At 53.0% G+C, this 27,791-nt stretch overlaps 3 protein-coding genes across 4 annotated transcripts; 2 read left to right on the top strand and 1 right to left on the bottom strand.

The window, feature by feature from the left end:
• Positions 1 to 17,271: 17,271 nt before the first annotated feature.
• On the bottom strand, positions 17,272 to 22,166 carry LOC100276127 (protein indeterminate-domain 14). Of its 2 annotated transcripts, XR_004857658.1 has the most exons (3): positions 20,920 to 21,481; positions 20,208 to 20,366; positions 17,272 to 18,113 (listed from the first exon to the last, which is right to left on the bottom strand). XR_004857658.1 is itself a non-coding variant. In XM_008679692.3 (2 exons), the coding sequence occupies exons 1-2, from the start codon at positions 21,120 to 21,122 to the stop codon at positions 20,333 to 20,335; spliced, it is 237 nt and encodes a 78-aa protein (XP_008677914.1). In that variant the 5' UTR covers positions 21,123 to 22,166; the 3' UTR covers positions 19,958 to 20,332. The 2 variants fall into 2 exon arrangements, 1 of the variants encoding a protein (XP_008677914.1); XM_008679692.3 differs by lacking the exon at positions 17,272 to 18,113 and having other exon boundaries at positions 19,958 to 20,366; positions 20,920 to 22,166.
• On the top strand, positions 21,609 to 25,460 carry LOC100284245 (lipase). Its single transcript, NM_001157140.2, has 10 exons — positions 21,609 to 21,802; positions 22,861 to 22,940; positions 23,267 to 23,332; positions 23,413 to 23,460; positions 23,556 to 23,623; positions 23,840 to 23,912; positions 24,016 to 24,177; positions 24,326 to 24,520; positions 24,613 to 24,701; positions 24,776 to 25,460. The coding sequence occupies exons 1-10, from the start codon at positions 21,694 to 21,696 to the stop codon at positions 24,963 to 24,965; spliced, it is 1,080 nt and encodes a 359-aa protein (NP_001150612.2). The 5' UTR covers positions 21,609 to 21,693; the 3' UTR covers positions 24,966 to 25,460.
• A 1,521-nt stretch (positions 25,461 to 26,981) lies between these two features.
• LOC103652732 (glutaredoxin-C10) lies at positions 26,982 to 27,779 on the top strand. Its single transcript, XM_008679691.3, has one exon. It carries the CDS (start codon positions 27,167 to 27,169, stop codon positions 27,506 to 27,508), a length of 342 nt encoding a protein of 113 aa, XP_008677913.1. The 5' UTR covers positions 26,982 to 27,166; the 3' UTR covers positions 27,509 to 27,779.
• The last annotated feature ends 12 nt before the right edge of the window (positions 27,780 to 27,791 follow it).

Here is a 27,791-nt window from a genome sequence, read left to right as displayed (position 1 = left end):
CCGGAAGACGGCGAACTCCGCTCCGCCCGACCCCAGGGCTCGGACTCGGGCTAGCACCCGGAAGACGACGAAACTCCGCTTCGCCCGACCCCAGGGCTCGGACTCCGCCCTGGCCTCGGCCGAACGACTTCCGCCTCGCCCGACCCCTTGGCTCGGGCTCGGCCACGGCAACAAAAGGCAAACTCAACCTTGGCTTCGGAGGAACCCCCACGTCGCCCTGCCTAGGGCATAGACCGCCACGCCAACAGGAGGCGCCATCATCATCCTACCCCGGATCGACTCGGGTCACGGAGAACAAGACCGGCGTCCCATCCGGCCAGCTCCGCCGGAGGGGCAATGATGGCGCTCCGCAAGCTCTGTGACGACGGCGGCCCCCGGCTCTCTTACGGAAGCAGGACAACGTCAGCAGGGACTCGACCGCTCCAACAGCTGTCCCTCCATCAGGCTCCGCCGCACCTCCGACAGCCACGACATCACGCCAGCAGGGTGCCCAGATCTCTCCGGCTGCCACATTGGCATGTACCTAGGGCGCTAGCTCTCCCTCCGCTAGACACGTAGCACTCTGCTACATCCCCGTTGTACACCTGGATCCTCTCCTTACGACTATAAAAGGAAGGACCAGGGCCTTCTCAAAAAAGGTTAGCCGCGCGGGACCGAGGACGGGACAGGCGCTCTCTTGGGGCCGCTCGCTTCCCTCACCCGCGTGGACGCTCGTAACCCCCCTACTGCAAGCGCACCTGACCTGGGCGCGGGACGAACACGAAGGCCGCGGGACTTACACCTCTCTCACGCTCGACTCCGGCCACCTCGCCTCTCCCCCCTTCACGCTCGCCCACGCGCTCGACCCATCTGGGCTGGGGCACGCAGCACACTCACTCGTCGGCTTAGGGACCCCCCTGTCTCGAAACGCCGACAGTTGGCGCGCCAGGTAGGGGCCTGCTGCGTGCTGACGAACAGCTCCTCGTCAAGCTCCAGATGGGCAGTCTCCAGCAACCTCTCCGGCCCGGGACGGTGCTTCGTTTCGGGACTCTTGAGTTCATGTCCTTCGACGGCAGCTACGACATGATACTTCTTCCACCGCCGCGCGACTACGACAATGGCGGCCGACAACCCGCCCGCCGGCGGCGGAATCGACGACGTCTTCCCCGCGTGGTGGAAGAGCAACACTCGGGCTCGCTCCATTCCCTCCCCCGCCAACGGAGGAGGAAGCGGGGCCGTCAAGGCCAGGCGGGAGGCCGCGCTTCGTCGGCCGTCGAGCGAATCGACGCCCCCGACGCCCCGACGGAAGGCACGCCGGACGTCGACCTCGCGTTCAAGACGGAGGCAAGCGCCGTCCCCCCGCGCCACGCTGACCCCGAGCAAGAAGACGACGCCGGCGCTCTCGCGGAAAGCCTGCAGGACGTCGCCCTCGAACCGGAGATGATGGCGCAACCAGTCCCCGATGTGACTACATCGCTCCTCGTCGACCAAAAGGTAACGACTAACTCCCATCTTGCGTCATTTCGACTCGGCCTCAACCCGCCAAACGACCTCGTTTTGGCGGGCGCTCTCATTGAGGCGAGTGCAACCCCACTGAGGTTCCGTATGCGGTCGCCTTGGGACCGACTGACGGACGTCTCGACCTACGGGCCCTCTGGGTCCGAGGAAGATGACGATCCCGGCATCGGTTGGGATTTCTCCGGACTTGGCAACCCCAGTGCCGTGCGGGACTTCATGACCGCATGTGACTACTGCCTATCCGACTGTTTCGATGGAAGCCGCAGCCTTGGCGACGAGAGCTGTGGCCCAAGCCGCGAATGTTTCCACATCGAGCTAGGGGATCCCACCGAAGGCAACCATCTTGGCATGCCGGAGGATGGTGATCTCCCTAGGCCGGTGCCTCGCGCCGACATCCCACGGGAGCTAGCTGTGGTCCCCGCTCCGGCGGGGGGTTACGACCCACAACTCGAGCAAGTCCGCGAGGCGCAGGCCAGGCTCAACGAGGGAACAGGAGCGCTTGAGCCGATCCGTCGGGACATCGGACAGGCATGGGTGGGCCAACCCCTGGCCGGAGAAAAACGTCAGCTGCCCCAAGGTCTCCAGCACCGCGTCGCCAACGATGTCAGGATCAGGCCGCCGCCCGCATCCAGCGGGGTCGGTCAGAACCTGGCAACCGCAGCAATGCTCATCCGCGCGATGCCGGAGCCGTCAACCACCGAGGGTCGGCGAATCCAGGGAGAACTCAAGAATCTCCTAGAAGGCGCTGCGGCCCGGCGGGCCGAGAGCACTGCATCCCGAAGGCAAGGATATCCCTCGGAACCTCATGCCGCGACTTCCCGATTCATGCGGGAAGCCTCGGTCTACACCGGGCGCACGCGCAACACCGCGCCTGCGGCCCCGGGCCACCTCGGCAACGAGCACCATCGACGCGACCGTCGGGCTCACCTCGACGAAAGGGTGCGCCGAGGCTACCACCCCAGGCGTGGGGGGCGCTACGACAGCGGGGAGGATCGGAGTCCCTCGCCCGAGCCACCCGGTCCGCAGGCCTTCAGTCAGGCCATCCGACGGGCGCCATTCCCGACCCGGTTCCGACCCCCGACTACTATCACGAAGTACTCGGGGGAAACGAGACCGGAACTGTGGCTCGCGGACTACCGCCTTGCCTGCCAACTGGGTGGAACGGACGACGACAACCTCATCATCCGTAACCTCCCCCTGTTCCTCTCCGACACTTCTCGCGCCTGGTTGGAGCACCTGCCTCCGGGGCAGATTTCCAACTGGGACGACTTGGTCCAAGCCTTCGCTGGCAATTTCCAGGGCACATACGTGCGCCCCGGGAATTCCTGGGACCTTCGAAGCTGCCGGCAACAGCCGGGGGAGTCGCTCCGGGACTACATCCGGTGATTCTCGAAGCAGCGCACCGAGCTGCCCAACATCACCGACTCGGATGTCATCGGCGCGTTCCTCGCCGGCACCACTTGCCGCGACCTGGTGAGCAAGCTGGGTCGCAAAACCCCCACCAGGGCGAGCGAGCTGATGGACATCGCCACCAAGTTCGCCTCTGGCCAGGAGGCGGTCGAGGCTATCTTCCGAAAGGACAAGCAGCCCCAGGGCCACCCATCGGAAGAAGCTCCCGAGGCGTCTGCTCCGCGCGGCGCCAAGAAGAAAGGCAAGAAGAAGTCGCAATCGAAACGCGACGCCGCCGACGCGGACCTTGTCGCCGCCGCCGAGTATAAGAACCCTCGGAAGCCCCCCGGAGGTGCAAACCTCTTCGACAAGATGCTCAAGGAGCCGTGCCCCTACCATCAGGGGCCCGTCAAGCACACCCTCGAGGAGTGCGTTTTGCTTCGGCGTCATTTCCACAGGGCCGGGCCACCCGCCGAGGGTGGCAGGGCCCACGACGACGACAAGAACGAAGATCGCCCAGCAGGAGAGTTCCCCGAGGTCCGCGACTGCTTCATGATCTATGGAGGGCATGCGGCGAATACCTCGGCTCGGCACCGCAAGCAGGAGCGCCGGGAGGTCTGCTCGGTGAAGGTGGCGGCGCCAGTCTACCTAGACTGGTCCGACAAGCCCATCTCTTTCGACCGGGCCGACCACCCCGACCATGTGCCGAGCCCCGGGAAATACCCGCTCGTCGTCGACCCCGTTGTCGGCGATGTCAGGCTCACCAAGGTCCTGATGGACGGGGGCAGCTGCCTCAACATCATCTACGCCGAGACCCTCAAGCTCCTGCGCGTCGATCCGTCCTCCGTCCGAGCAGGCGTTGCGCCCTTCCACGGGATCATCCCTGGGAAGCGCGTCCAGCCCCTCGGGCGACTTGACCTCCCAGTCTGCTTCGGGACACCCTCCAACTTCCGAAGGGAGACCCTGATGTTCGAAGTGGTCGGGTTCCGAGGAACCTACCACGCCGTGCTAGGGAGGCCATTCTACGCGAAGTTCATGGCCGTCCCCAACTACACCTACCTGAAGCTCAAGATGCCGGGCCCCAACGGGGTCATCACCGTCGGCCCCACGTACAAACACGCGTTCGAATGCGACGTGGAGTGCGTGGAGTACGCCGAGGCCCTCGCCGAGTCCGAGGCCCTCATCGCCGACCTGGAGAACCTCTCCAAGGAGGTGCCAGACGTGAAGCGCCATGCCGGCAACTTCGAGCCAGCGGAGACGGTCAAGGCCGTCCCCCTCGACCCAGTGGCGACACCACCAAGCAGATCCGGATCGGTTCCGGGCTCGACCCCAAATAGGAAGCAGTGCTCGTCGACTTTCTCCGCGCAAACGCCGACGTTTTTGCGTGGAGTCCCTCGGACATGCCCGGCATACCGAGGGAGGTCGCCGAGCACTCGCTGGATATTCGGGCCGGAGCCCGACCCGTCAGGCAGCCTCTGCGCCGATTCGACGAGGAGAAGCGCAGAGTGATTGGCGAAGAGATCCACAAGCTAATGGCAGCGGGGTTCATCAAAGAGGTATTACATCCCGAATGGCTTGCCAACCCTGTGCTTGTGAGGAAGAAAGGGGGGAAATGGCGGATGTGTGTAGACTACACTGGTCTCAACAAAGCATGTCCGAAGGTTCCCTACCCTCTGCCTCGCATCGACCAAATCGTGGATTCCACTGCTGGGTGCGAAACCCTGTCCTTCCTCGATGCCTACTCAGGGTATCACCAGATCCGGATGAAAGAGTCTGACCAGCTCGCGACTTCTTTCATCACGCCGTTCGGCATGTACTGCTATGTCACCATGCCGTTCGGTTTGAGGAATGCGGGCGCGACGTATCAGCGGTGCATGAACCATGTGTTCGGCGAACACATCGGTCGCACAGTCGAGGCCTACGTCGATGACATCGTAGTCAAGACGCGGAAGGCTTCCGACCTCCTCTCCGACCTTGAAGTGACATTCCGGTGTCTCAAGGCGAAAGGAGTCAAGCTTAATCCTGAGAAGTGTGTCTTCGGGGTCCCCCGAGGCATGCTCCTAGGGTTCATCGTCTCCGAGCGAGGCATCGAAGCCAACCCGGAGAAGATTGCGGCCATCACCAGCATGGGACCCATCAAGGACTTAAAAGGGGTACAGAGGGTCATGGGATGCCTTGCGGCCCTGAGCCGCTTCATCTCACGCCTCGGCGAAAGAGGTCTGCCTCTGTACCGCCTCTTAAGGAAGGCCGAATGTTTCGCTTGGACCCCTGAGGCCGAGGAAGCCCTCGGCAACCTGAAGGCGCTCCTTACAAAAGCGACTGTCTTGGTGCCGCCGGCGGACGGAGAAGCCCTCTTGGTCTACGTCGCCGCAACCACTCAGGTGGTTAGCGCCGCGATTGTGGTCGAAAGGCAGGAGGAAGGGCATACATTGCCCGTTCAGAGGCCGGTCTACTTCATCAGCGAAGTACTGTCCGAGACTAAGATCCGCTACCCACAAGTTCAAAAGCTGCTGTATGCTGTGATCCTGACAAGGCGGAAGCTGCGACACTACTTCGAGTCCCATCCGGTGACTGTGGTGTCATCCTTCCCCCTGGGGGAGATCATCCAGTGCCGAGAGGCCTCCGGCAGGATCGCGAAGTGGGCGGTGGAAATCATGGGCAAAACGATCTCGTTCGCCCCTCGGAAGGCCATCAAGTCCCAAGTGTTGGCGGATTTCGTGGCCGAATGGGTCGACACCCAACTGCCAACGACCCCGATCCAACCGGAGCTCTGGACCATGTTTTTCGACGGGTCGCTGATGAAGACGGGGGCCGGCGCGGGCCTGCTCTTCATCTCGCCCCTCGGAAAGCACTTGCGCTACGTGCTGCGCCTCCACTTCCCGGCGTCCAACAATGTGGCCGAGTACGAAGCTCTGGTCAACGGATTGCGGATCGCCATCGAGCTAGGGGTCAGACGCCTCGACGCTCGCGGTGATTCGCAGCTCGTCATCGACCAAGTCATGAAGAACTCCCACTGCCGCGACCCGAAGATGGAGGCCTACTGCGACGAGGTTCGGCGCCTGGAAGACGAGTTCTTCGGGCTCGAGCTCAACCACATCGCTCGACGCTACAACGAAACCGCAGACGAGCTGGCTAAGATAGCCTCGGGGCGAACGACAGTCCCCCCGGACGTCTTCTCCCGGGATCTGCATCAACCCTCTGTCAAGCTCGACGACACGACCGAGCCCGAGGTACCCTCGGCTCAGCCCGAGGTACCCTCAGCTCAGCCCGAGGCACCCTCGGCCCAGCCCGAGGTACCCTCGGCCCCCGAGGGCAGGGCACTGAACGTCGAGGAAGGGCAGAGCGGGGCCACACCAGATCAAGATTGGCAGGCCCCGTACCTGCAATATCTCCGTCGAGGAGAGCTACCCCTCGACCAAGTCGAGGCTCGGCGGGTAGCGCGACGCGCCAAGTCATTCGTCTTGCTGGGCGACGAAGAGGAGCTCTACCATCGCAGCCCCTCGGGCATCCTCCAGCGGTGCATCTCCATCGCCGAAGGTCGGGAACTGCTGCAGGAAGTACACTCGGGGGCTTGCGGCCACCACGCAGCGCCCCGAGCCCTTGTCGGAAATGCTTTCCGGCAAGGCTTCTACTGGCCAACGGCGGTGGCTGACGCCACTAGAATTGTCCGCACCTGCGAAGGGTGCCAATTCTATGCGAAGCGGACACACCTGCCCGCTCAGGCTCTGCAGACAATACCCATCACCTGGCCCTTCGCTGTATGGGGTCTGGACCTCGTCGGTCCCTTGCAGAAGGCGCCCGGGGGCTACACGCACCTGCTGGTCGCCATCGACAAATTCTCCAAGTGGATCGAGGTCCGACCTCTGAGCAGCATCAGGTCCGAGCAGGCGGTGGCATTCTTCACCAACATCATTCATCGCTTCGGGGTCCCGAACTCCATCATCACCGACAACGGCACCCAGTTCACCGGCAAAAAATTCTTGGATTTTTGCGAGGATCGCCATATCCGGGTGGACTGGGCCGCCGTGGCTCATCCCATGTCGAATGGGCAAGTAGAGCGTGCCAATGGCATGATTCTACAAGGGCTCAAGCCTCGGATCTACAACGACCTCAACAAGTTCGGCAAGCGATGGATGAAGCAACTCCCCTCGGTGGTCTGGAGCCTAAGGACGACGCCGAGTCGTGCCACGGGCTTCACGCCGTTTTTCCTGGTCTACGGGGCTGAAGCTATCTTGCCCACTGACCTGGAGTACGGCTCCCTGAGGGTGAGGGCCTACACCGAACAAAGCAACCAAGCTAGCCGAGAGGAATCGCTGGACCAGCTGGAGGAAGCTCGGGACAGGGCCTTACTACACTCGGCGCGGTACCAACAGTCCCTGCGACGCTACCATGCCCGAGGGGTCCGGTCCCGAGAACTCCAGGTGGGCGACCTGGTGCTTCGGCTGCGGCAAGACGCCCGAGGGAGGCACAAGCTCACGCCCCCCTGGGAAGGGCCATTCGTCATCGCCAAAGTTCTGAAGCCCGGAACATACAAGCTGGCCAACAATCAAGGCGAGATCTACGGCAACGCTTGGAACATCAAACAGCTACGTCGCTTCTACTCTTAAGATGTTTTCAAGTTGTTTATATACCTCGCACCTACGCAAAGTTTAGTCGTCAAGGAAGGGTCGGCCTAGCCTCGGCAAAGCCCGACCCTCCCTCGGGGGCTAAAAGGGGAGAGACCCCCTCTGCGTCGAATTTTCCCTCGAAAAAGGATCTCTTTTTAGCAGGATTTCTTTCGTGCTTCCTGACTACTTCGGAAAAGCGGGTCCTGGAAACGACGAGGTACACGTAAGCAGCCAAGGCTGACCGAGCCGAGGGACTCCTACGCCTCCGGGATACGGATACCTCACTCATCACCTTCTGCGATAAGTAACTTGCGCTCGGATAAAGCGACTCCGTGGACCGAACGAGTCATCACGCTCGGAAGCTCTCCTACCGAAGCAGTCCTTCAAGCTTTCTCGACTAAGTCGGCGACAGGGCCTCATGGACGAGTGAAAGTACGCGTAAGCCGCAAGGCCGACCGAGCCGAGGGATTCCCACGCCTCTGGGATACGGATACCTCACTCGTCCCTTCCGCGAAAAGCAGCTCTCGCTCACACAAACATCCCTGTTACCGACAGAGTCCAGATGCTCGAAACAAGAGGAAAAAAGACGCAGCTTTGCAAGCGCAGCGAGGGTGTGTTCTTCTGGCCTCGGCGGCCGCAGAAAGCACACGCTACAAGATGGTCTGATCCTGCAGGCTCGGGTCTTCACGCTGAAGGGAGCCGTAGCACCCTCGGCATCGACGACGTCTTCAGCAAAGCCCGACCCAGCCTCGGGCGGCGCTGCGGTCCAGGGACTCCTCCGGGAATCCGGCCCGAGCAGGCGGCTCAACCGGTTACCCTTGGGGCCTCGGTCAACCGGCTTCCAAGGGCGCCAGCCCGACCCGAGGCCTCGACTGATCGACTTCGGCGTCGGCTCCGCTGACGGACAACACGGCTAGGCTCCGGCCAGACAGGTTCCCATTTTCGAGCCAACTCCGCCTCTGTTCATACTGATATCGCTACCCCTGGCCTCGGTCCACCAAAGGGCGGCCGAGGGGTCTCTTCAACTAAGCTAGAGGAGCCCCAGACAACAAGGCCGAACGGGCCGAGGGATTCCTACGCCTCCGGGATACGGATACCTCACCCGTCACCTTGACATGGGGCAACTCATGCTTGGTAAAGCGGTTTAGATAATCAACAGGCGAGACTTAATGCTCGAAAATGAGGAAAAAACACGGCTCCGTGCCAAAATTACATACACGTTCAGGCCTCGACAGCCGCAATGAACAAACACACCGGCATCCAAGGTGCCATCACAAACGGAACTCCGGTTCCCCCCTCCGTAGGTACGAACGACCCCACTCCATGGGGAAGGCCTGCGGAGCCACAGAAGACCGATGGCCGGCTCGCCGCCGCCCATCCTGACTACGACGACAGTGGGTCGGCGCTGCTGCGATCTTGCCCTCGCCCCCGCCGACGCTCGAGGGGCGAGGACAAGCACGCCGGCGCGGTGGCCCGGGGCATGGGTGGTGGCAGTGATCCCGTCGGTGACGAGGACTTCTCGAGCCGCCTCCGCATCGGCGCCGATGGCAGGGGACACCAGCCCCCCGGCAGATCCCCACTCAAATCCTCCCAGACGAGTGGGGCGCCGGCCTCTGCGCAAGGACGCCGTCCCAGTGCAAAAGCAGGACCACCCCAGAACATGAACGCCGCCCTAACGGCGCGCGGAATCCTGGGTGGTCCTCCCGTGCACCCGATGCGGCGGTCACCCTCCGGCAGGAGGGGCCGCCGGAAGCCCAGCCGACAACTCCGACACGCTGGAGGTGACGACGCCCGCCGTCGTTCAGCCCCACGTTGTCTAAGTCCGCGCCGTCCGCAGGGCCAGCGAGCGCCTCCACCCCCAAACGCCGTGGGAAGGGGCGACCCGCGGACCCGCGCGGAAGGAAGAGCACCGGCTCAGCGTGGCTCCCGCCCCAGCGGGGATGATGAACATCCTTGAAGCTGAGGGTGGGACCAAGATCGCAGCCTGGCTTGCTCTTCCCCACCCGGAAACCGGCGGTCACCATCCTGGGTGATCGTCGGCATGAGGGTACGGCCGGGCCGGCTGATGAAAATCCTTGAAGCCGAACGATGGCTGAGAGGTACCAACTCCCATGGGGTTGCGTTCCTCCAACGAGGAGGCGGAAAGGCGGCGGATACCCCCCATCCGGGGGCTTGGAAGATGGGAAGACACGACGCTTAAGGGAGAAAGAAGACATGGTTGCCTTACGAAAGGAGTCTCCCTCCTTTTTAAAGGCAACTCTCCCTACGTGCGCCCCCAGACGCCGCGGGCTGAGTCTTCTCCAACACGCTCCAAGGCCCTCCCCTGCGACTCGGGGGCTGGGTCCCGCATGTCATGCAAGCCGGCTCAGGGCAGAAGAAGCCAAACCGCCGCGCGTGGTGCGCACGACCGTCCGGCGGTTACAGGCGACCCCCCATTTTCGCCCAGACCAACGGGCAGAAGGGGCGGGCAGCCATGCAGGCGGCATGCAACCGCGCCAGATGGACGCGCTTCTCCGACTTCTGACACGCCAGCTTGGGAACCCAGGCCCACGCGTCGAGCAACCGGTGCGTCAGTTGCTGCATGCAAGCAACCGCACCGCCACTTGTGCCACCATCACGCCTCTTCGGTTGCGGAGCCTATGCCGCGACTCGAGGCGACCCAACAGCGCCAGCCTGGCGCGTCGGTCAAAGCGACCGAAAGTGGGCCGGCAGTAATAGCGGTGGCAGGCGGGCGGGCGCAGCGGTCACGTCGTCAGCCAGGCTCACGTCCCATCCTGAGACAGCAAGAGAGCCTCCTCTCACGGCGTGGAGACGGTGCACCCGTGACCCGTTCCTCGAACGGATCGCACGCGCGCAACGGCCGCCTCGCCAACCACTCGCCCCGTCGTATTAACTCCGCGGCGGGACACGCGGCGCCTCTGGCAGGAGGAGCGCGCGACGCTTCACCTTCGCCGTAATAACCGCGTCAGAAAAGGTACGCCACGTCGTCCGATTTCGTATCCTTTTCCGTTTTCCTCTTTCTCTATCTCTTGCAACAGGGACCGGGAAAGGGGGATACCCCGAAAGGGATCCTTCTCCGCGAAGGAACCGGGCTCCGAGCCCCCCATTACTGATCAGGGGTTCGAAGGCTGGCCCTCCGAAGGGTTCAACAGTCGCCTCAGATCGCGTGGGCCCGACACCCACTACTGGTCAGGGGTTCGAAGGCCAGCCCCCCGAAGGGCTCCATGGCCGCCTCAGGCTACTCGGGCTCCGCGCCCATTACTGATCAGGGGTTCGAAGGCTGGCCCCCGAAGGGTTCACAGTCGCCTCAGACACCGAGCGAGGGATGACCAGGGGTACGTTCGATACATAACCAAGGCTCGGGCTGCGCTCCCGAGGTACCCTAGGACATTTCCGAGACCAGCGGGAACGATCTTGTAACGGAATCCCATCGGAGGGAGGCATCGAGCCCTCGGACCCCGTCGCCAGGGGACCGGGTCCGGCAAATCACCCGCAGGTACTTTTGGGCGTGCCTCTGGGCCCCTAGCCGACCCCCAATGAACGGGGCACGGACGTCCACTCGGATTACCCGCTTGCAGCTCACCGGAGACACCATGTTCGGTGCCCATCGAGGGTAACATGGCGCACTCCCCCCCTCCTCCTTGCGGAAAGGCAACGTAGGGGCGTATGTAAAAAGTCGAGTCTGTCCCTGATCGTCCTCTCGCCCTGTGCAGAGGCTCGGGGGCTGCTCTCGCAAAAACCGGCTCCGGCCAAATCGTTGACAGCGTCAACATACCAGCCCGAGAGCTTGGGCCCCGACCGTGCACCCGGGCTACGGCCAGTTCGCATGAGGGAACGACCAGACCAGCCGAAGCGTTAAGCGAAGTATTAAGACCTCGAAGGAGTGTAACCACTCCTCCGAGGCCTCGGGGGCTACACCCGGCGGGTGCGCTCGCGCGCACCCACCGGAACGAAATGCAACCGAGAAAGGCTGGTCCCCTTGCAAAAAAGTGCGACAAAAGCCTCCAAGCGAGTGCTAACACTCCCTTCGAGGCTCGGGGGCTACTGTCGGGGACCATAATTACGGGTACCCTCAAGACGCCTAATTCTCAGCTGGTAACCCCCATCAGCATAAAGCTGCAAAGGCCTGATGGGTACGATTAAGTCAGGGATCAGTCCACACGAGTGACTCGATCACGCTTCACCCGAGCCTAGCCTCGGCCAAAGGCAGCCGACCTCGAGAGACTTCCGTCTCGCCCGAGGCCCCCTTTTTATGGCGGACACATCACCGGCTTGCCCGAGGCCTTGGCTTCGCTCAGAAGCAACCTTGACTAAATCGCCGCACCGACTGACCAAATTGCAGGGGCATTTAACGCAAAGGTGGCCTGACACCTCTATCCTGACACGCGCCCCCGGCAGAGCCGAAGTGACCGCCGTCACTCCACTGCTCCACTGGCCAGTCTGACAGAAGGACAGCGCCGCCTGCGCCACTCCGACTGCAGTGCCACTCGACAGAGTGAGTCTGACAGGCAGTCAGGCCTTGCCAAAGGCGCCACGGCGAACTCCGCTCCGCCCGACCCCAGGGCTCGGACTCGGGCTAAGACCCGGAAGACGGCGAACTCCGCTCCGCCCGACCCCAGGGCTCGGACTCGGGCTAAGACCCGGAAGACGGCGAACTCCGCTCCGCCCGACCCCAGGGCTCGGACTCGGGCTAAGACCCGGAAGACGGCGAACTCCGCTCCGCCCGACCCCAGGGCTCGGACTCGGGCTAAGACCCGGAAGACGGCGAACTCCGCTCCGCCTGACCCCAGGGCTCGGACTCGGGCTAAGACCCGGAAGACGGCGAACTCCGCTCCGCCCGACCCCAGGGCTCGGACTCGGGCTAAGACCCGGAAGACGGCGAACTCCGCTCCGCCCGACCCCAGGGCTCGGACTCGGGCTAGCACCCGGAAGACGACGAAACTCCGCTTCGCCCGACCCCAGGGCTCGGACTCCGCCCTGGCCTCGGCCGAATGACTTCCGCCTCGCCCGACCCCTTGGCTCGGGCTCGGCCACGGCAACAAAAGGCAAACTCAACCTTGGCTTCGGAGGAACCCCCACGTCGCCCTACCTAGGGCATAGACCGCCACGCCAACAGGAGGCGCCATCATCATCCTACCTCGGATCGACTCGGGTCACGGAGAACAAGACCGGCGTCCCATCCGGCCAGCTCCGCCGGAGGGGCAATGATGGCGCTCCGCAAGCTCTGTGACGACGGCGGCCCCCGGCTCTCTTACGGAAGCAGGACAACGTCAGCAGGGACTCGACCGCTCCAACAGCTGTCCCTCCATCAGGCTCCGCCGCACCTCCGACAGCCACGACATCACGCCAGCAGGGTGCCCAGATCTCTCCGGCTGCCACATTGGCATGTACCTAGGGCGCTAGCTCTCCCTCCGCTAGACACGTAGCACTCTGCTACATCCCCGTTGTACACCTGGATCCTCTCCTTACGACTATAAAAGGAAGGACCAGGGCCTTCTCAAAAAAGGTTGGCCGCGCGGGACCGAGGACGGGACAGGCGCTCTCTTGGGGCCGCTCGCTTCCCTCACCCGCGTGGACGCTCGTAACCCCCCTACTGCAAGCGCACCTGACCTGGGCGCGGGACGAACACGAAGGCCGCGGGACTTACACCTCTCTCACGCTCGACTCCGGCCACCTCGCCTCTCCCCCCTTCGCGCTCGCCCACGCGCTCGACCCATCTGGGCTGGGGCACGCAGCACACTCACTCGTCGGCTTAGGGACCCCCCTGTCTCGAAACGCCGACAGTAACCGCTCTAAGAAGTGAGGTCATTTGCCACGATTCCATAAATCTCGCGTATGACGATTCATTTCCTTTTCAACTCATATTCTTACTATACTAAATTTATGCACATGCATTAGAAAATAGATTTTTACACAGTCTACCATAGTGCATAAATAACTTCACCGTGCTTCTGACCAATGGTGCTCAAACCCTCATCACTATTGATGTATAAATCTAACCAACTATGACCAGAATGTCATTGGTCGGATAATTTTATAAAGCGACAATGGTTATATTATCACCAATGATGGATTAATCTGTGACTCGACGATGACTAAGCCATTATCATAGCTGGATTAACCTTCGAAGAAGCGATGATGGCAACTGCCATCACTATTCACTATTGACATTTCACCGCGTCGAGTTAATATCGGCGACAATGAGGGTTCCAAACTGATAGTGATTTTATTTATGTAGTATTAAGTTATTTTTACACATTTTTCGTAAGATAGACGTGCTATGCAACATAGTAGTTCTGATTATTATTAGAGCTAACAAATTTACATCATCATGAGATTTCTATCTATTTATTGTGAGGATTTTTAGGTTTCATTTTTTTCTAGAACACGTCTCACAAGGATTAATATAGAAACGCAGGGCCTCCAATTACTAATAATATTATTAAGGTTAAGATATGTAAGGATGCCTGAACAGAATGTGCGCCCAAACTTGGATGTGTATATTATTGAATTCTAAGGGCTACTTCGGGAACCTCAAATCTCCTTCGGGGTTGGAGGAGATCGAGGTAGAAATGAACTAATTTCCTCTTCAATCCCCTTTAATCTCGAAGGGGATTTGAGTTTCCAAACTAGACTAAGGAACAATATGTCGCTGCCACGCACACACCCTTATAACAAAACAATATTCAAGTAAACAAAAGATTTATTCATTAGACTTTAATTTTGTCGTTGTGCTTTGAGCTGCAAATGTCAAAGTATCGAGTGTATATAATGCATAATCACCTGTATACACAAAGGTAGTCAAAGAACACATACACATGTTCAACTAAATTAAATGCGGAAGCCAGGCACAAGAAAATCGTGTGCACTCTGCCACGTGTACATGGAGTCACCTGTAATATAATTTGATTTTTTTATATTTGATAAAATCATCATTGCTGCTTCCTTTTGTTTTTGTCGTCCTTTTATCAGTGTGTATGTATAAATATAAATATATGGTAGTTAAAACATTGACAGCAATAAAGAGAGGCGATACATGTTCGTTATTTAGATAAGTTTCTCGGGTTTGTTTCTTACATCTGTTGAGTTATGAAACTTAGGGCGTACGGCTATATGTATATGCTAAATACTTTATTCATTTTTTTATTTGTCGCGCTTTAGTTTAAAAATGAGTGACAAATATTAAATGGGTTTAGGCCCTGTTTGTTTGGGATTATAATCTATATAGATTATATAATCCAATGTAAATAAGTTAGTGAGGAAACAAACAAGCAACTTATCTAATAAGATTATATAATCTTGCATTTGAGATTATGATAATCCTATAAGCTCATCAAAGGATGCTTATTTCAGCTTATTTTTTATGAAAGACCCACTACCCATGGCAAGTTGATTAAAATTACTTCTAATTGTCATCCACCTGTCCATAGGCGTTCTCACTCACCAGACAAGTAAAACAGCCAAGGGTATTGTTGTATTTGTATGCATATGAATAATAAGGAGTCCAAATAATCTAAGCTAACAAATAGCAACACCTAACTTATTTAATCTAGAGCAAATAATCCAGATTATATAATCTAGATTATAATTTAGATTATATAATCTATAAGTTGAAACAAATAGGGCCTTAGTTACGTTCAAGCGAGAGAATCAAGACCCAGAGAAATAGTACTACTTAACTTGGGTGGGTGTACATATTTTATAAGAAATCATCAAGACCCAGAGAATCAAACTATGCTTGCAATTTGGATAAAAAAGATATGCTTCTTCAGACTTTTACAGCACATCAGGAATGAATAGAAAAAAAGAAAAGGAGATATTTTTGTACAGATTAACTCTTAAGAAATCAAGCGTCATGCATGTTTGCAACAGAAAACCTCATCAAACAACAAATGACTAAACCGAAAAGATTATCAGGATATTTGTGCTTAGTCAACAAATCACAAATCAGTGCCATTCTGCAAATAATATACAATTTACACTGTTACACACACGTCACACCTGGCCAGCAGAACTTATTAAGAATAGCCAAATGCGGCATTGAGTTATATTATATGCCGGCCGGCCACTGTGCTTCCGGTAGCTGGGCGAAAGCCCTCGCCTGACGTTGTCAATCGGTTCAGCTGCGTCAAATCCGAAGCATCTATAAAAGAAGCTCCAGATCGCTAAGGTTCAGTTTTAGAGACGCTGACAGTTACGCCCCCACCCCTGAGAGGCGCGCGCGACTGCGAATCTGGGAGACACGCTCGTGACGACGGATCCGGGGGACACGCTCGCGACGGCAGATCTCTGAGAGCAGCACGCGGCGATAGCCCCCTGAGGCGCGCACGGGCGGCGAGGTGGGAGCGGCCGCAGCATCAAATCCCTTTGTCTTTGTCGTCCTTTTATTAGTGTGTATGTGTAAATATAAATATATGGTAGTTAAAACATTGACAGCAACAAAGAGAGGTGATACATGTTCGTTGTTTAGATAAGTTTCCCGGATTTGTTTCTAACATCTGTTGAGTTATGAAACTTGGGGCGTACGGCTATATGTATATGCCAAATACTTCATCCGTTTTTTATTTTGTCGCGGTTTTGATTAAAAATAAACTAGCGAGTGCAAATATTCGAGAACGGAGATTATGAACGGGTTTAGTTACATTGAAGCGAGAGGATCCGCTAGGCTGTCCTAATCAGGCTGACATCAGCGGAAATACTTATAACTTGGGTGGGTGTACATATTTTATAAGAAATCATCAAGACCCAGAGAATCAAACTATGATTGCAACTTGGATAAAAAATATGCTTCTTCAGACTTTTATACAGCACATCAGAAATGAATATATAGAAGATAAAAAAAAAGGAGATATTTCTGTACAGATTAACTCTTAAGAAATCAAGCGTGTCATGCATGTTTGCAGCAGAAAACCTTCGTCAAACAACAATATATGGATGCCGCTAGCTCTCTATGGGTACGACTAAAGTGAAAAGATTATGTGCTATTAGTCAACAAATCACAAATCAGTGCCATTCTGCAAACAATATACACATTTACACACACTTACGTTACACCTGGCCAGCAGAACTTAAGAAAAGCCACATGCAGCATTTGAGATATATTATATGCCGGCCGGCCGGCCATTAGTTGGCAGTTGACCTGCCAGTGTCAATGCCTCTCTCAAAATAATGGTCGCGGCAAGAAGACAAGTAGCAGCTGGCCGATTTTTGGTACATATATATGTATCATGTTTGCAAAAGGAGATCGATCTATAGTATTTAACAGCAAGCTCGATCGTACGTACGGTAGTACTGGTTGTCGAAGCTAACTTCCGTTAAGATCGATCATGCATGATTATGTTTTGTCTAAGTAACAACTAAAAATATGAAAACTGCTTCCCATCTATTCTAGCTAGCAGTGACAGAGTGCATGCACAAGCCAACGACTAATAATATGAAACTCATGAATACATTGATGATGCATGGGCGCATACACGTTCTGGTAAAAAAACACCTTTAGTTTGGAACGTTTGGATTTGAGTAAAATGCATGAGACGACGACGCCCACGAACTTATTACACAATTATACGATTTAGGTCATGAAATGCATTTTAAGAGTTTTCATGAACCTAAATGATAGAGCCATGCAAGTTAATGGATCTTCACATCTTCTATGAATAGTAGATACGAAGGGAGATATAGACTGATCTAAAGTTTGGCGTGGGTACTATTAGGACCAAGGACACTCAGGAGTAAATATGACAGCTAGCATGCCAAAACGGATAGTTGAGAGCTCAAATGTCTTGTCAAGCATGATCCGTCTAGCTACAGGACGAAGGTATTTATAAGCCAACCGGAGATAGTTAGGTCTAAATACAGCACTCTGTTACTTGCTACATTCTCAGAATATTCTGTGTAATTGGGGTAATTACACACGACCCAACCGCTCTGGCCCCCCCCGAGAGATTTAGGTAGTGTTTGGTTGAAGAACTAATTAGAACGGAGTCGTTCTATCTCAGTTTTGTTGTTGTTTGGTTACAAAGTAACTAGAACAAAGTGACTCTAATTAGGGAATATTTTCCTCAGATCCGGAACCATCCCACTCCAAAAAATCAATGGGACGAAGCCGCTCCGTTCCCAGCCCGCTCCCACGGCTCGCCCTCTCATCCGTGCGCAGCAGCTCGCGCGCCTCCCTGTGCAACCAAACAAAAAACAGAGCCGCTCCGTTCCAGTTCATTCTGCAACCAAACAAAAAACAGAGTCGCCCTGTCCAGCTTACCAAACACAGAACAGAGCGGCTCCATTCTTAGAATCAGGGATGAAACAACTCTATTCTACTTGGCTCCTCAACCAAACACTACCTTACATATGGGACTACAGTCGTCTAGTCGGCGAGGTGGACCCTCAGCAGTAGGTCCGTAGACTTCGCTTCCAAGAACACGACCTTCTTGACAAAGTCGCGAGGTCATCCGATTTTTCTGTAGGGAGTTAGCGCGAGGTCTTTGTTTGTCGGTGTAGTCCTGTCCACGAATTGGCCTTCGCTCGCTGACGTACATTCGATCACCTGAGTCCTTGTGAAGGCGTTCTGATCCGTATTAGACTGAGCCCCATATTTACCTCTGTCTCTCCTGATCGGTTATCCTGTATTAGAAATCTTAGTGACTGATAAGTATAAGTATAAGAGATGATGAAGGGATGTTTTCGCTACAACGGGTACTTTGTCAAGCGTAATCCGTCTAGCTACAGGATGAAGATATTTATAGGCCAACCAGAGATAGTTAGATCTAAATACAGCACTCTGTTACGTGCTATATTATCAGAATATTCTGTGTAATGGGGGTAATTACACACGATCCAACCGCTCCGTGAGAGATTTACATGTGGGACTATCGCCGTCTGGTCGGAGGTGGACTCTCAGCAGTAGGCCCGTAGATTTCGTTTCCAAGAACACGACCTTCTTGACAAAGTCACGAGGTCATCCGATTTTCCCTTTGGGAGTTAGCGCGAGGTCTCTGCTTGTCGGTGTAGTCCTCTCCACGAATTAGCCTTCGCTTGCTGACGTACATTCGATCACCTGCGTCCTTGTTTTAGGCATGCGCTTTCTCGAGACAAGGTCTTCGTCGAATTAGCTGAAGAGGCTCTAGCCCGTATGGCCTGAGCCCCAAGTTTACCTCTGTCTCTCCTGAACTTACTTGACCGGTGTCCAGATTGAGGGGGGTATTAGCTGACAGAAGATATATTCCATATTTACTTAGGCAATATCCCTACATTAGGGGGCTGCGTTTCCTTAGTTCATGATTCACGGTATACTATTTGGAAGCTGTGATTCCTTCCTTTGTATAGCTAGACAGCCTCCTGTACTACCTGATGTATCTTCTCTGCTATAAAATGAACCGGCCATGACCCATAGTGGTCATCGTGCATTGCCGATCAACACTCTCCACGAATTAGCTAGCCTTCGCTTGCTGACGTACATTCGATCGCCTGTGTCCTTGTTTTAGGCATGCGCTTTCTCGAAACAAGGTCTTCGTCGAATTAGCTGTAGGGGCTCTGGCCCGTATGGCCTGAGCCCCAAGTTTACCTCTGTCTCTCCTGATCGGTTATTCTGTATTAGAAATCTTGGTGACTGATAGATAAGTACTCGTATGAGAGACTATGGAGCCTGGAGGGATGATTTGCTCAAACGGGTACTTTGCTTGCTTGCTGTGAGCCATGTTTTCGGCTTTCTGTATACGTTAAAAATACTGGATTGGTCAAAGGAAGCACACACACGTTTTAGATTTATTATCTAGAACGCCGAACCCCGGCCGGTTCAAGGCAACTAACCACCGTGGACGAAGACGAACGCCACCGCCGGCTAGGGCGCGTGCGCCGTCGGCCCTGCGCATGGCATGTGGGCCTTGCCGCAGTGCCGTTGACGGCAAGCGTTGCCCGGGGGGTCGTTCTAGTCCTCGACGTGCGCCCCTCCACCTCTTTATCGATAGCGTAACAGACACTGACACTCTCTGTCTCTGCGCTCAGACTGTCTTCAACCGTTCCCACTAAATTTCTTCCCCTATATTCCACTCACGTACCACATCAGCATTCTCTTTCCCCCTATATCTCCACACTCTACAGCGGTTCCCCCTATATCAAACCTCTATACCCCACCACACCAATATTATATACTTTCATCTTCAACTAACTCAACTACCATACAATTTTTGTTTTATTTTTATTTGCTATATGAATAGTGCGCGGCTACAGTGTTAAAGATAACTACTAATGCTAAAGCATGTGATTAGTATTCTTTCCAGCTCACGTTGTTTTGTTCTAAAAAAATAACAGTATAACACAGCATCAAACAAATAGGCCAAAGAAGAATAGAATCTGAGGTCTATCTTTGACATTAGCCCGTGTGTCCACTTTTGTCTAATATGAAACTGCGGTGCTCTGATTTAAAGATTGCAGCTAAGAACACGAAAAAGGAAAAAGAAAGCAGGGGCTGAAAATAATGGAAACCAACTTGAATATATCAATCTAAATGTATGTTAACATAATGAACTCAAAATGTCAATTAGAATGTTGATGCTAAAATATATGGACACTAGAAATGTGCTAAGCTTTGGATCCAAATAATAGACCACAGACACCATGTTAAACATAAACATAACTAATTTATAAACATAATGTCTATTTAAAGCACTGATTGATGAAACAGTAAGCCTACTTAATTAAAAACAGAAAAAAGCATACCCAATCAACATGAGACTCAAAAGTTCCTGAGAAGCTTGCATCCCCATTATTTAATTCCCATCTTTTCAAGGTACCATCACGGCTCCCGCAAAAAAGATGATCACTTGTACTAAATATGGAACCATCTAGATAAGCCAAGCAATTGATCCCCACACAATGCTGAAAAACAAACAGAAACGAATGCATTAGCATCGCCATTGAGTGGAATATGAATTGTTTCGAATGTATATAGAGTACCTCGTCGGCATCAAGAATTTATTACAACACATGAATAATTAATTTTTGTAGTAGTTTAGAATTCTGAATCTTCTCTTAATGGTTATGTTTTGGATTAGGATGTTATTGTATCTGATCTATGTGGCCTTTAGTCTTGACGGACTCCAGAAGGAGAGAGACGGACTGTTGCAGCTGCAGCAGCAACAACTAGGAGACGAGCGATAAAAAATAGCGTAGTAGATAGACGCCTGGAAAGACAAAGAGAGTGTGATCCCGCAAAATTTCTCCCAAAAATCATGACGCCTTTCTGGAGCCCGGCCCTCATTCTTCTGCCAAATCTCTGCAAGAATAAAAGATACGCAGAAGATATACGGGACTAATTGCTGGATTAATTATCTCGTGGCGCCGGCTGATTAGCGTGGTACGTAGAGGAAGACTAATGCTAATAAACAAAATCAAGGAGCTCCACCAGCATCTGGATCGATCATACTCATACCGGGAGAAGACGCAGGCCCACTGGCGGTGGCCGCTGTGCTTGCGGCGGAAGTGCTTCTTGATGCCGACGAGGTCGCCCAGCGCGTGCGAGGGGTCGTGGTGCAGGCAGCTCGGCTCCGGGCACAGGAACACGCGCTTCCGCGCCGCCTCCCCGGCCTCCCGCTTCAGCAGCTTCCACGGCACCTTGTGCCGCCGCCGGTGCATCTGCAGGTTCTGGTCGCGCTGGAACCCCTGCCCGCAGATCTCGCACACGTACCGGTCCGACACGGATTGGTGCGGAGTATTCCGAGCGAGCGGGCGTGTGGGCGAAGAAGCGGCTGGAACCCCTGCCCGCAGCTAGGATTGGTGCGGAGTATTCCGAGCGCGCGGGCGAAGAAGCGGCTGCGGGGCTGCGGGGAAGGAATACGGCGTAGCGTGCCCATCGATTTAGCGGGAGAGAGAAAGAATCAGGAAGGGAGAGGAGGAGGAGGAGGACGCCGTTGAAGGAGCGGCTACAGTGTTAGGGGAGGGGGAAACCGAGAGCAACCGTTGAACACAGTCTCATCCTTCTTCCCCCCTCATCCGTCCTCTCGAGGGACACGTGGCTCCATCTGGTTGGCCTTTGGACGACGCGGTAGCCCAACCGTGGGGGCCGGCCCGTTCGGGTCGCTGTCCACCGTTCCGTAACTTGACGGAGTCACGGAACGGTGTGCTTGCTCCTCGCTGCCGCCGTCTTCTTCTTCTTCTTTCTTACCAGTCTCCTCCGGTGCGGGCGAGGGAGACGACGACGACGGCGATGGCCTGGCTGAGGCGGACGGAGACGCTGGTGCTGCTGCTCGTGGTGCTTCTGGCCTCCGCTTCAACCTCCGCGGCGGCGGCGGCGGCGGGAGAGGAGGAGGAAAGAGGTGAGATCGATCGGCTTGCCTCCCCGCGCGTTTCAACTGCCGCTTCCTCCGTTCGTGTGCCGGAGGGAAGAGGTTCCGGGCGGCGCTGCTTCCGCACGGCCCGTGGTTGCTCGGTAGGGGCGGGATTGGGCGGAAAAGCTGACTGTGCTGGCGAGTAGCTAGGGGGAGCCATCTGACCGATTGGTTGGTTGCGGCTGTGCCGCCGGCGCAGCGCGAGGAGCTCAGAGTACATAACGTAGTGGATGTAGTAGTAGGCAGTCTAGAATTCTAGATTAGGCTAGATGAGGAGCGCGGACTGCGGCCGCACCCACCCGCAGATTTCTCCCGGATTTGGGCCTTTCCGTGCGGGAAAAGCTTAATTTGGATTGGGGAAAGCTTACGAAGCTGCTGCTACCTTGCAACAGTGCATACTACGAGTGATCTGCGGCAATTGACGCAACCGCTTCGCCGACAATTTTTTTTAGGAGATTAGGAGTAAGGTCTCTGCTTGTATAATGTTTATCACGAGTCGTTCGTCACTGCTGGGAATGCCGGCTAATAAGGAAGACGAAGAAGAAGAAAAATCAGCCACCACAAGACTGTCCTACTACAGGAGCAAAACCAGATTTCGCGCACATCAAGCAACAGAATGTCACTTTGGGCTAGCTAGTCGCCTTGATCCAAGGCAGCAAAGCCTCAGTGGTCTTCTTTCGTTCTTCCCTGCTCCACCCCTTTGTGTAGAATCATCCACTTGTTCATAAATGAGATGACGCTTCGACGATTACTATCTCGTTTGTCGCCTGCTAGCGAGATTTTTTTTCAGCACAGCAATGCTGTAATGTGGAAAGGCGGTTCTTGTCCATGTGCTTGGGGATGCCAGTGCTGTAGATCTGTGCAACAGAGTAATGGATTATCGTTGTCTGTTTCTCAGTTTGGAAATACCATTGGATTGGATGTAGTAACATTACCGAACTCTAGTTTCGGAGTGTCGGGAGGATTTATTTTACTGTTATGGTGCTTTTGTGTGATCTGCCAGTGAATCGGGTGTAAACTCTTCGCGCCTTTGTTTGCCAATGCAGTGATCAGGCTGAAGCACAGTGACGGTGGCTATTCTTATAACCATACTCTGGCTCATATTCTTGTCGAATACGCGTCTGCGGTATGTTCCTCCTGCACAATGTGCTACTGCTTATTCTGTTGACAGCAACTTCACCATAAATCTGCCCAAACCTCCTATTGTCCTTGCCTAGCTAGACATTTCTACCCTTAACATTTTAAGAAGAAAAAAAAAACCTCTTTCCCACACCTTTCCATTCCCTCCTTTCCTGTGCAGCATTTTCAGTCACTAATAGCTATGCTGTTCTTTGGTTATTGTGTCTCTGAATGGTTCATTCATAGGGCATGCATGTAATGATGCCCATGTTTCTATTTCCAGAGTACATTTTTTGTCCTTTTACAGACTTGGTTTACATAAATGTGTTTTAGGTGTACACATCTGACTTGACATCACTTTTCTCATGGACCTGTCCAAGGTGCAAAGGCCACACAAAGGTTTGTGCTTCCTCTGCTTGTGGAAGTTGTTCTACATGTTCCTTGGTGGTTAATTGACTGTTTTTGCGTAATTGATGCAGGGATTTGAGGTCATAGAGATCATAGTAGATGTGGAGAACTGCTTACAGGTTAACTATCTTTAAGTATTTCAGCAACGCTCTTTTGACTGCACTCAGTGTTCAACGAAAACTTATGTTCGATTGTTTGTTAAAAAAATGTGCAGGCGTTTGTTGGAGTTGCACCTGACCCTCGATCCATAATCATTGCTTTTAGAGGCACTCAACAGCACAGGTACAGAAATGCTCCATTATGATTGGTACCACATGTACATTCACTCTGAGTGCATCAACCTTTTATCCTAGCTATTTAGCAATGTGTTTCAATTTTCCACTTATAAAAAATGTAGTATTTTTATTCTTTTAAAACTTAACAAATATTATAAGGTACTTATAAGCATTCAATCTTCAGTTTTCATTGATTTGATGCCATGGAATTTAACTGGCACAGTGTCTCAAATTGGATCGAAGATCTTTTCTGGAAGCAGCTTGATGTGACATACCCAGGCATGCCGGATGCAATGGTAACTCCTCTACTCAAGTTTTTGTTGATGTTTAGAGTTCTCATTGAACTAGCAAATAGCAATACCTTGTGTTTGCTCGCTGATTGTCTGTCTAATGTTGCAGGTCCATCATGGGTTTTATTCTGCATATTATAATACAACTCTGCGATATGAGATCCTGAAGTCTATTAAATGGGCAAGAAAAACATATGGAAATCTACCCATAAATGTTGTGGGACACTCCATGGGAGGGGCTTTAGCTTCGTTTTGTGCCCTTGATCTATCTGTAAGTATTTTTAATGTACTTGATTTATTGCATCAAAATTCAATATACGCTCTACAAATAACTCGTACTTATTTTGTGATACCATCGCATGTATTGTTGATATGCCAGATGGTTGGCTATATTGATGTCTTTACCTTTTCTTTTACAGGTTAAATTTGGATCGCAGGAGGTTGAACTCATGACCTTTGGACAGCCTCGGATAGGCAATCCTGCATTTGCTGTATACTTTGGTGAACAAGTCCCAAGAACAATCCGTGTGACCCATCAGAATGATATTGTGCCGCATTTACCACCGTATTATTATTACCTAGGTGAATGGACATACCACCACTTCGCTAGAGAGGTATGTATTTGATAGTCAAAAAGAATTTACAGAGATGCGTACTTTTTCCAGATTACCGTTCATCCATTTCTTCATTTTTAATTTATCTTTAGGTTTGGCTTCATGAGAGCATAGATGGAAATGTAGTTACCAGAAACGAGACGGTATGTGATGATTCTGGTGAAGACCCGACCTGTAGCAGGTACATATCTGCCTATCTATTTTGAACATTTATTTCTTGCATGTGTTTCATTTTATGTTTGTTCGCTTGAAAAGGTCGGTCTATGGGATGAGCGTAGCAGATCATCTTGAGTACTATGATGTCACACTACATGCTGATTCAAGAGGAACCTGTCAATTCGTGATTGGTGCAGCCAACCAAGTATACAACTACGTTCGTGAAGTTGATGGATCCATCATCCTGTCAAGATACCCGCAAGAACCACAAGCTCTAGAATCTATGTGACTTTGTATGCCACGGAATGCACCCCTGTACAGTATTTTTCATTTTCATTTTGTGTACAGCTCATGAAATGCTGGGCGCTCCTGGAGCTCTCCAGAGGATAAGGAGAGGCTCACCTTTTTAAATGTGCCCCCTTTGCTCAAGTGAGAATCGTGCATGTAAGCTCCATAAGATTGTCCGCACAATTCAATTTGTGTATATAAATAATACTATGTGTTACTAAGTAATGTAAGTATTAGATGGTACTCCTTGTTTGGTCATTCCCTCATTGTGTTGTGTTGCTACATGAGGCATTTCCAGATTTTTTTACAGCATTTCACTTCAGCTATACCTTCATTTGAGGTATGCATTTGCTTTTCATGTCAAAGAATGCAGCCCCTTGCAAACCTTCATTGATGTATGTATGTGTGTGAAATGTAACAGGCTTTTAATTGGATGATTTGATGATACTCTTTACTTGGTATTTTTTCACTACCTGGCAATTTGTGTATTTCTCAGCTTATGGAGCGAGAATTGTATATGTAGTCTATGACATTGTTTGCGCTTATGTGGTGGATATATTTGGTGGCACACCCCTTGTTTGGCTACATGTTATAAAAGTATATAATAACATGGGATTCTTCGCGATATATTTCCAGAATTTCTCTCTCCATTGCACTTGCACCTCACCTTTACCTTTGTTTCAGATATGCTTCTGCAGATCAAAGCACGCAACCCTTTGCAAACACGAGGAGCCAAGAACTGATCAGGCTCAGGAAGGAATCTCAAGATGCAAAGCTCTACAGAGGGTCAGCACTGCCAGGGTAGATCTTGAGGATAAGGATACATGTCTATCCACATATTCTCCATTGCCGTCTACTTGTCCTGGGGGGTTTGCATCATACAATGAGAAGAACCATCGCGGCAGCATATCAACGGCGACTGTTCCACACCATCACTTACACAGCATGCACCTTGCTGATACGCAATGCTATGCCAGGGCAAATGCCTGCGTATCTGATAACATGTTGCGGCCAGTGATTGGTCAGAAAATGCTTCAGAGAACAAAATATAGAAAAACTAGGCAGAATTATCAAACGGTTGTCTTGGCTAATGATTTACTCACAAGGTATGGTGTAACTGTTCAAAGGAATGACAGATAGCAAATGTTGCAGATTCTGCCACTGCAGATAAGGTAAGAAGAGAGAGTGTGTGTGTGAGGGACTGAATGAGACCGTGGGTTCTCTGTCTGAAGATGCTATTCTGGACCTAAAGATCAGGATTTAGGAGCCCGATCCCTCCAATACAGAGTGCCTGCTCTTAGCCAGAGGAATCAGATCCTGCTGTCATGTGACGAAGCGACGCCGTGTTGTTGTCGGCACCCTTTGCTTTCTGTATGGACTCGTGTATTTACAGTTGGAGTCAAAGGTCTAAGCTCTCGATTTACATGCAGAAACAACACTCATACGATGAGACTTTAACACAACGGAGGAGCATCTAAAGGATTACTAGGTATAAGATACAAGGAAATAGCATGCGTTCCACCAGAGTTTTCTCTCTTTTTTTCAGTTATTACAAGTTTCAGAGTTGAGAGTTGACTACTTTTCCGCTTGTCAACCATATGTATTGTTCTGGAAAAAGGTATATATCACTAGTACATACTTGGTCAGTATGTGAAAAATACAAGTGCGAGTGTTATATTCTTCCAAGTTTTTTTTTTTTGCTTGTAAACTGTGACCCTAGAGAATCCTCATATACAGTTCCATCCTCATGTTTTTGAAAATAATCCTTATGGTTTTTCAGATTTCTTCATATAATATGGCAAATTCTGTATGTTGTCGACTCGTGAGTCATGAGAGGAGAGAGAGATTCCGATGTTCCCAGGGCCCTCATACTTGAACACAGACATGGATTCTCATCCAAAACTATCCAGTCTCTAACCTGCAATCGACCATAAGAATCATTTTTATAGAAGAACCAAATCTAACTATATATATATGTTTCATTTGCATATATGATAACAATAACATAACATGTTTAGCAAATGCTATCAAGAATAGAATCCAGCATTCCAACATCTTTTCCAGCCTATAAAAAGGCAGTCCTCCCCATGGCCAGTAGCACGAAACCACATCAACTTCGAAGCCATTTCAGCACCCAAAGGAGAGGGCACCAGCAAGAAGCCTCTAGAACCTTCCGGTAAACAAGCAGCAGCAGAGCAGAGGATGGCAATGGACCACGTGGCGAGGCTGGCGTCGGAGCGCGCGGTGGTGGTGTTCACGGCGAGCAACTGCAGCATGGGCGACGTGGTGACGTCGCTGCTGAGCAGCCTGGGCGTCAACGCGGCGGTGCACGACCTGGACAGGGACCCCCGGGGCATGGAGATGGAGCGGGAGCTGGCCAGGAGGCTCGGCGGCGGCGGCGGGCGCGGCACGACGACGACCCCCACCGTGCCGGCGGTGTTCGTGGGCGGTGACCTCGTCGGCGGGACCAACAGGGTCATGGCTCTGCACCTCTCCGGCGAGCTCGTGCCCATGCTCAGGAAAGCCGGCGCCCTCTGGTTGTAGTAAATTGAGAACGCCCGCCGATCGACCGCGCGCATGCAAGCATGGCTGATGAGCTTTTTACATCAGCTGTGTGTATATGTATGTGAATAAAAAAGAAGCGGTCAAAGAAGGCAAAGAGATGGAGAGAGAAGGATCCACCCACGTACTAAGAGTACGTGATGAATGCGAGGTTTTTGTTGTGTCCTTGGAATAAATGTCACCTCCGTTTTCACTCGTCAAAATGTTAGCTTTATGCTGATCAGATTCTATCAATGTTTTGTTGTGCTATCTATTCGATCTAGCC

Source organism: Zea mays, chromosome 4 (genome assembly GCF_902167145.1).
Source record: "Zea mays cultivar B73 chromosome 4, Zm-B73-REFERENCE-NAM-5.0, whole genome shotgun sequence".
Taxonomy (NCBI): Eukaryota; Viridiplantae; Streptophyta; class Magnoliopsida; order Poales; family Poaceae; genus Zea; species Zea mays.
This window is presented reverse-complemented; position numbering and strand designations above follow the sequence as displayed.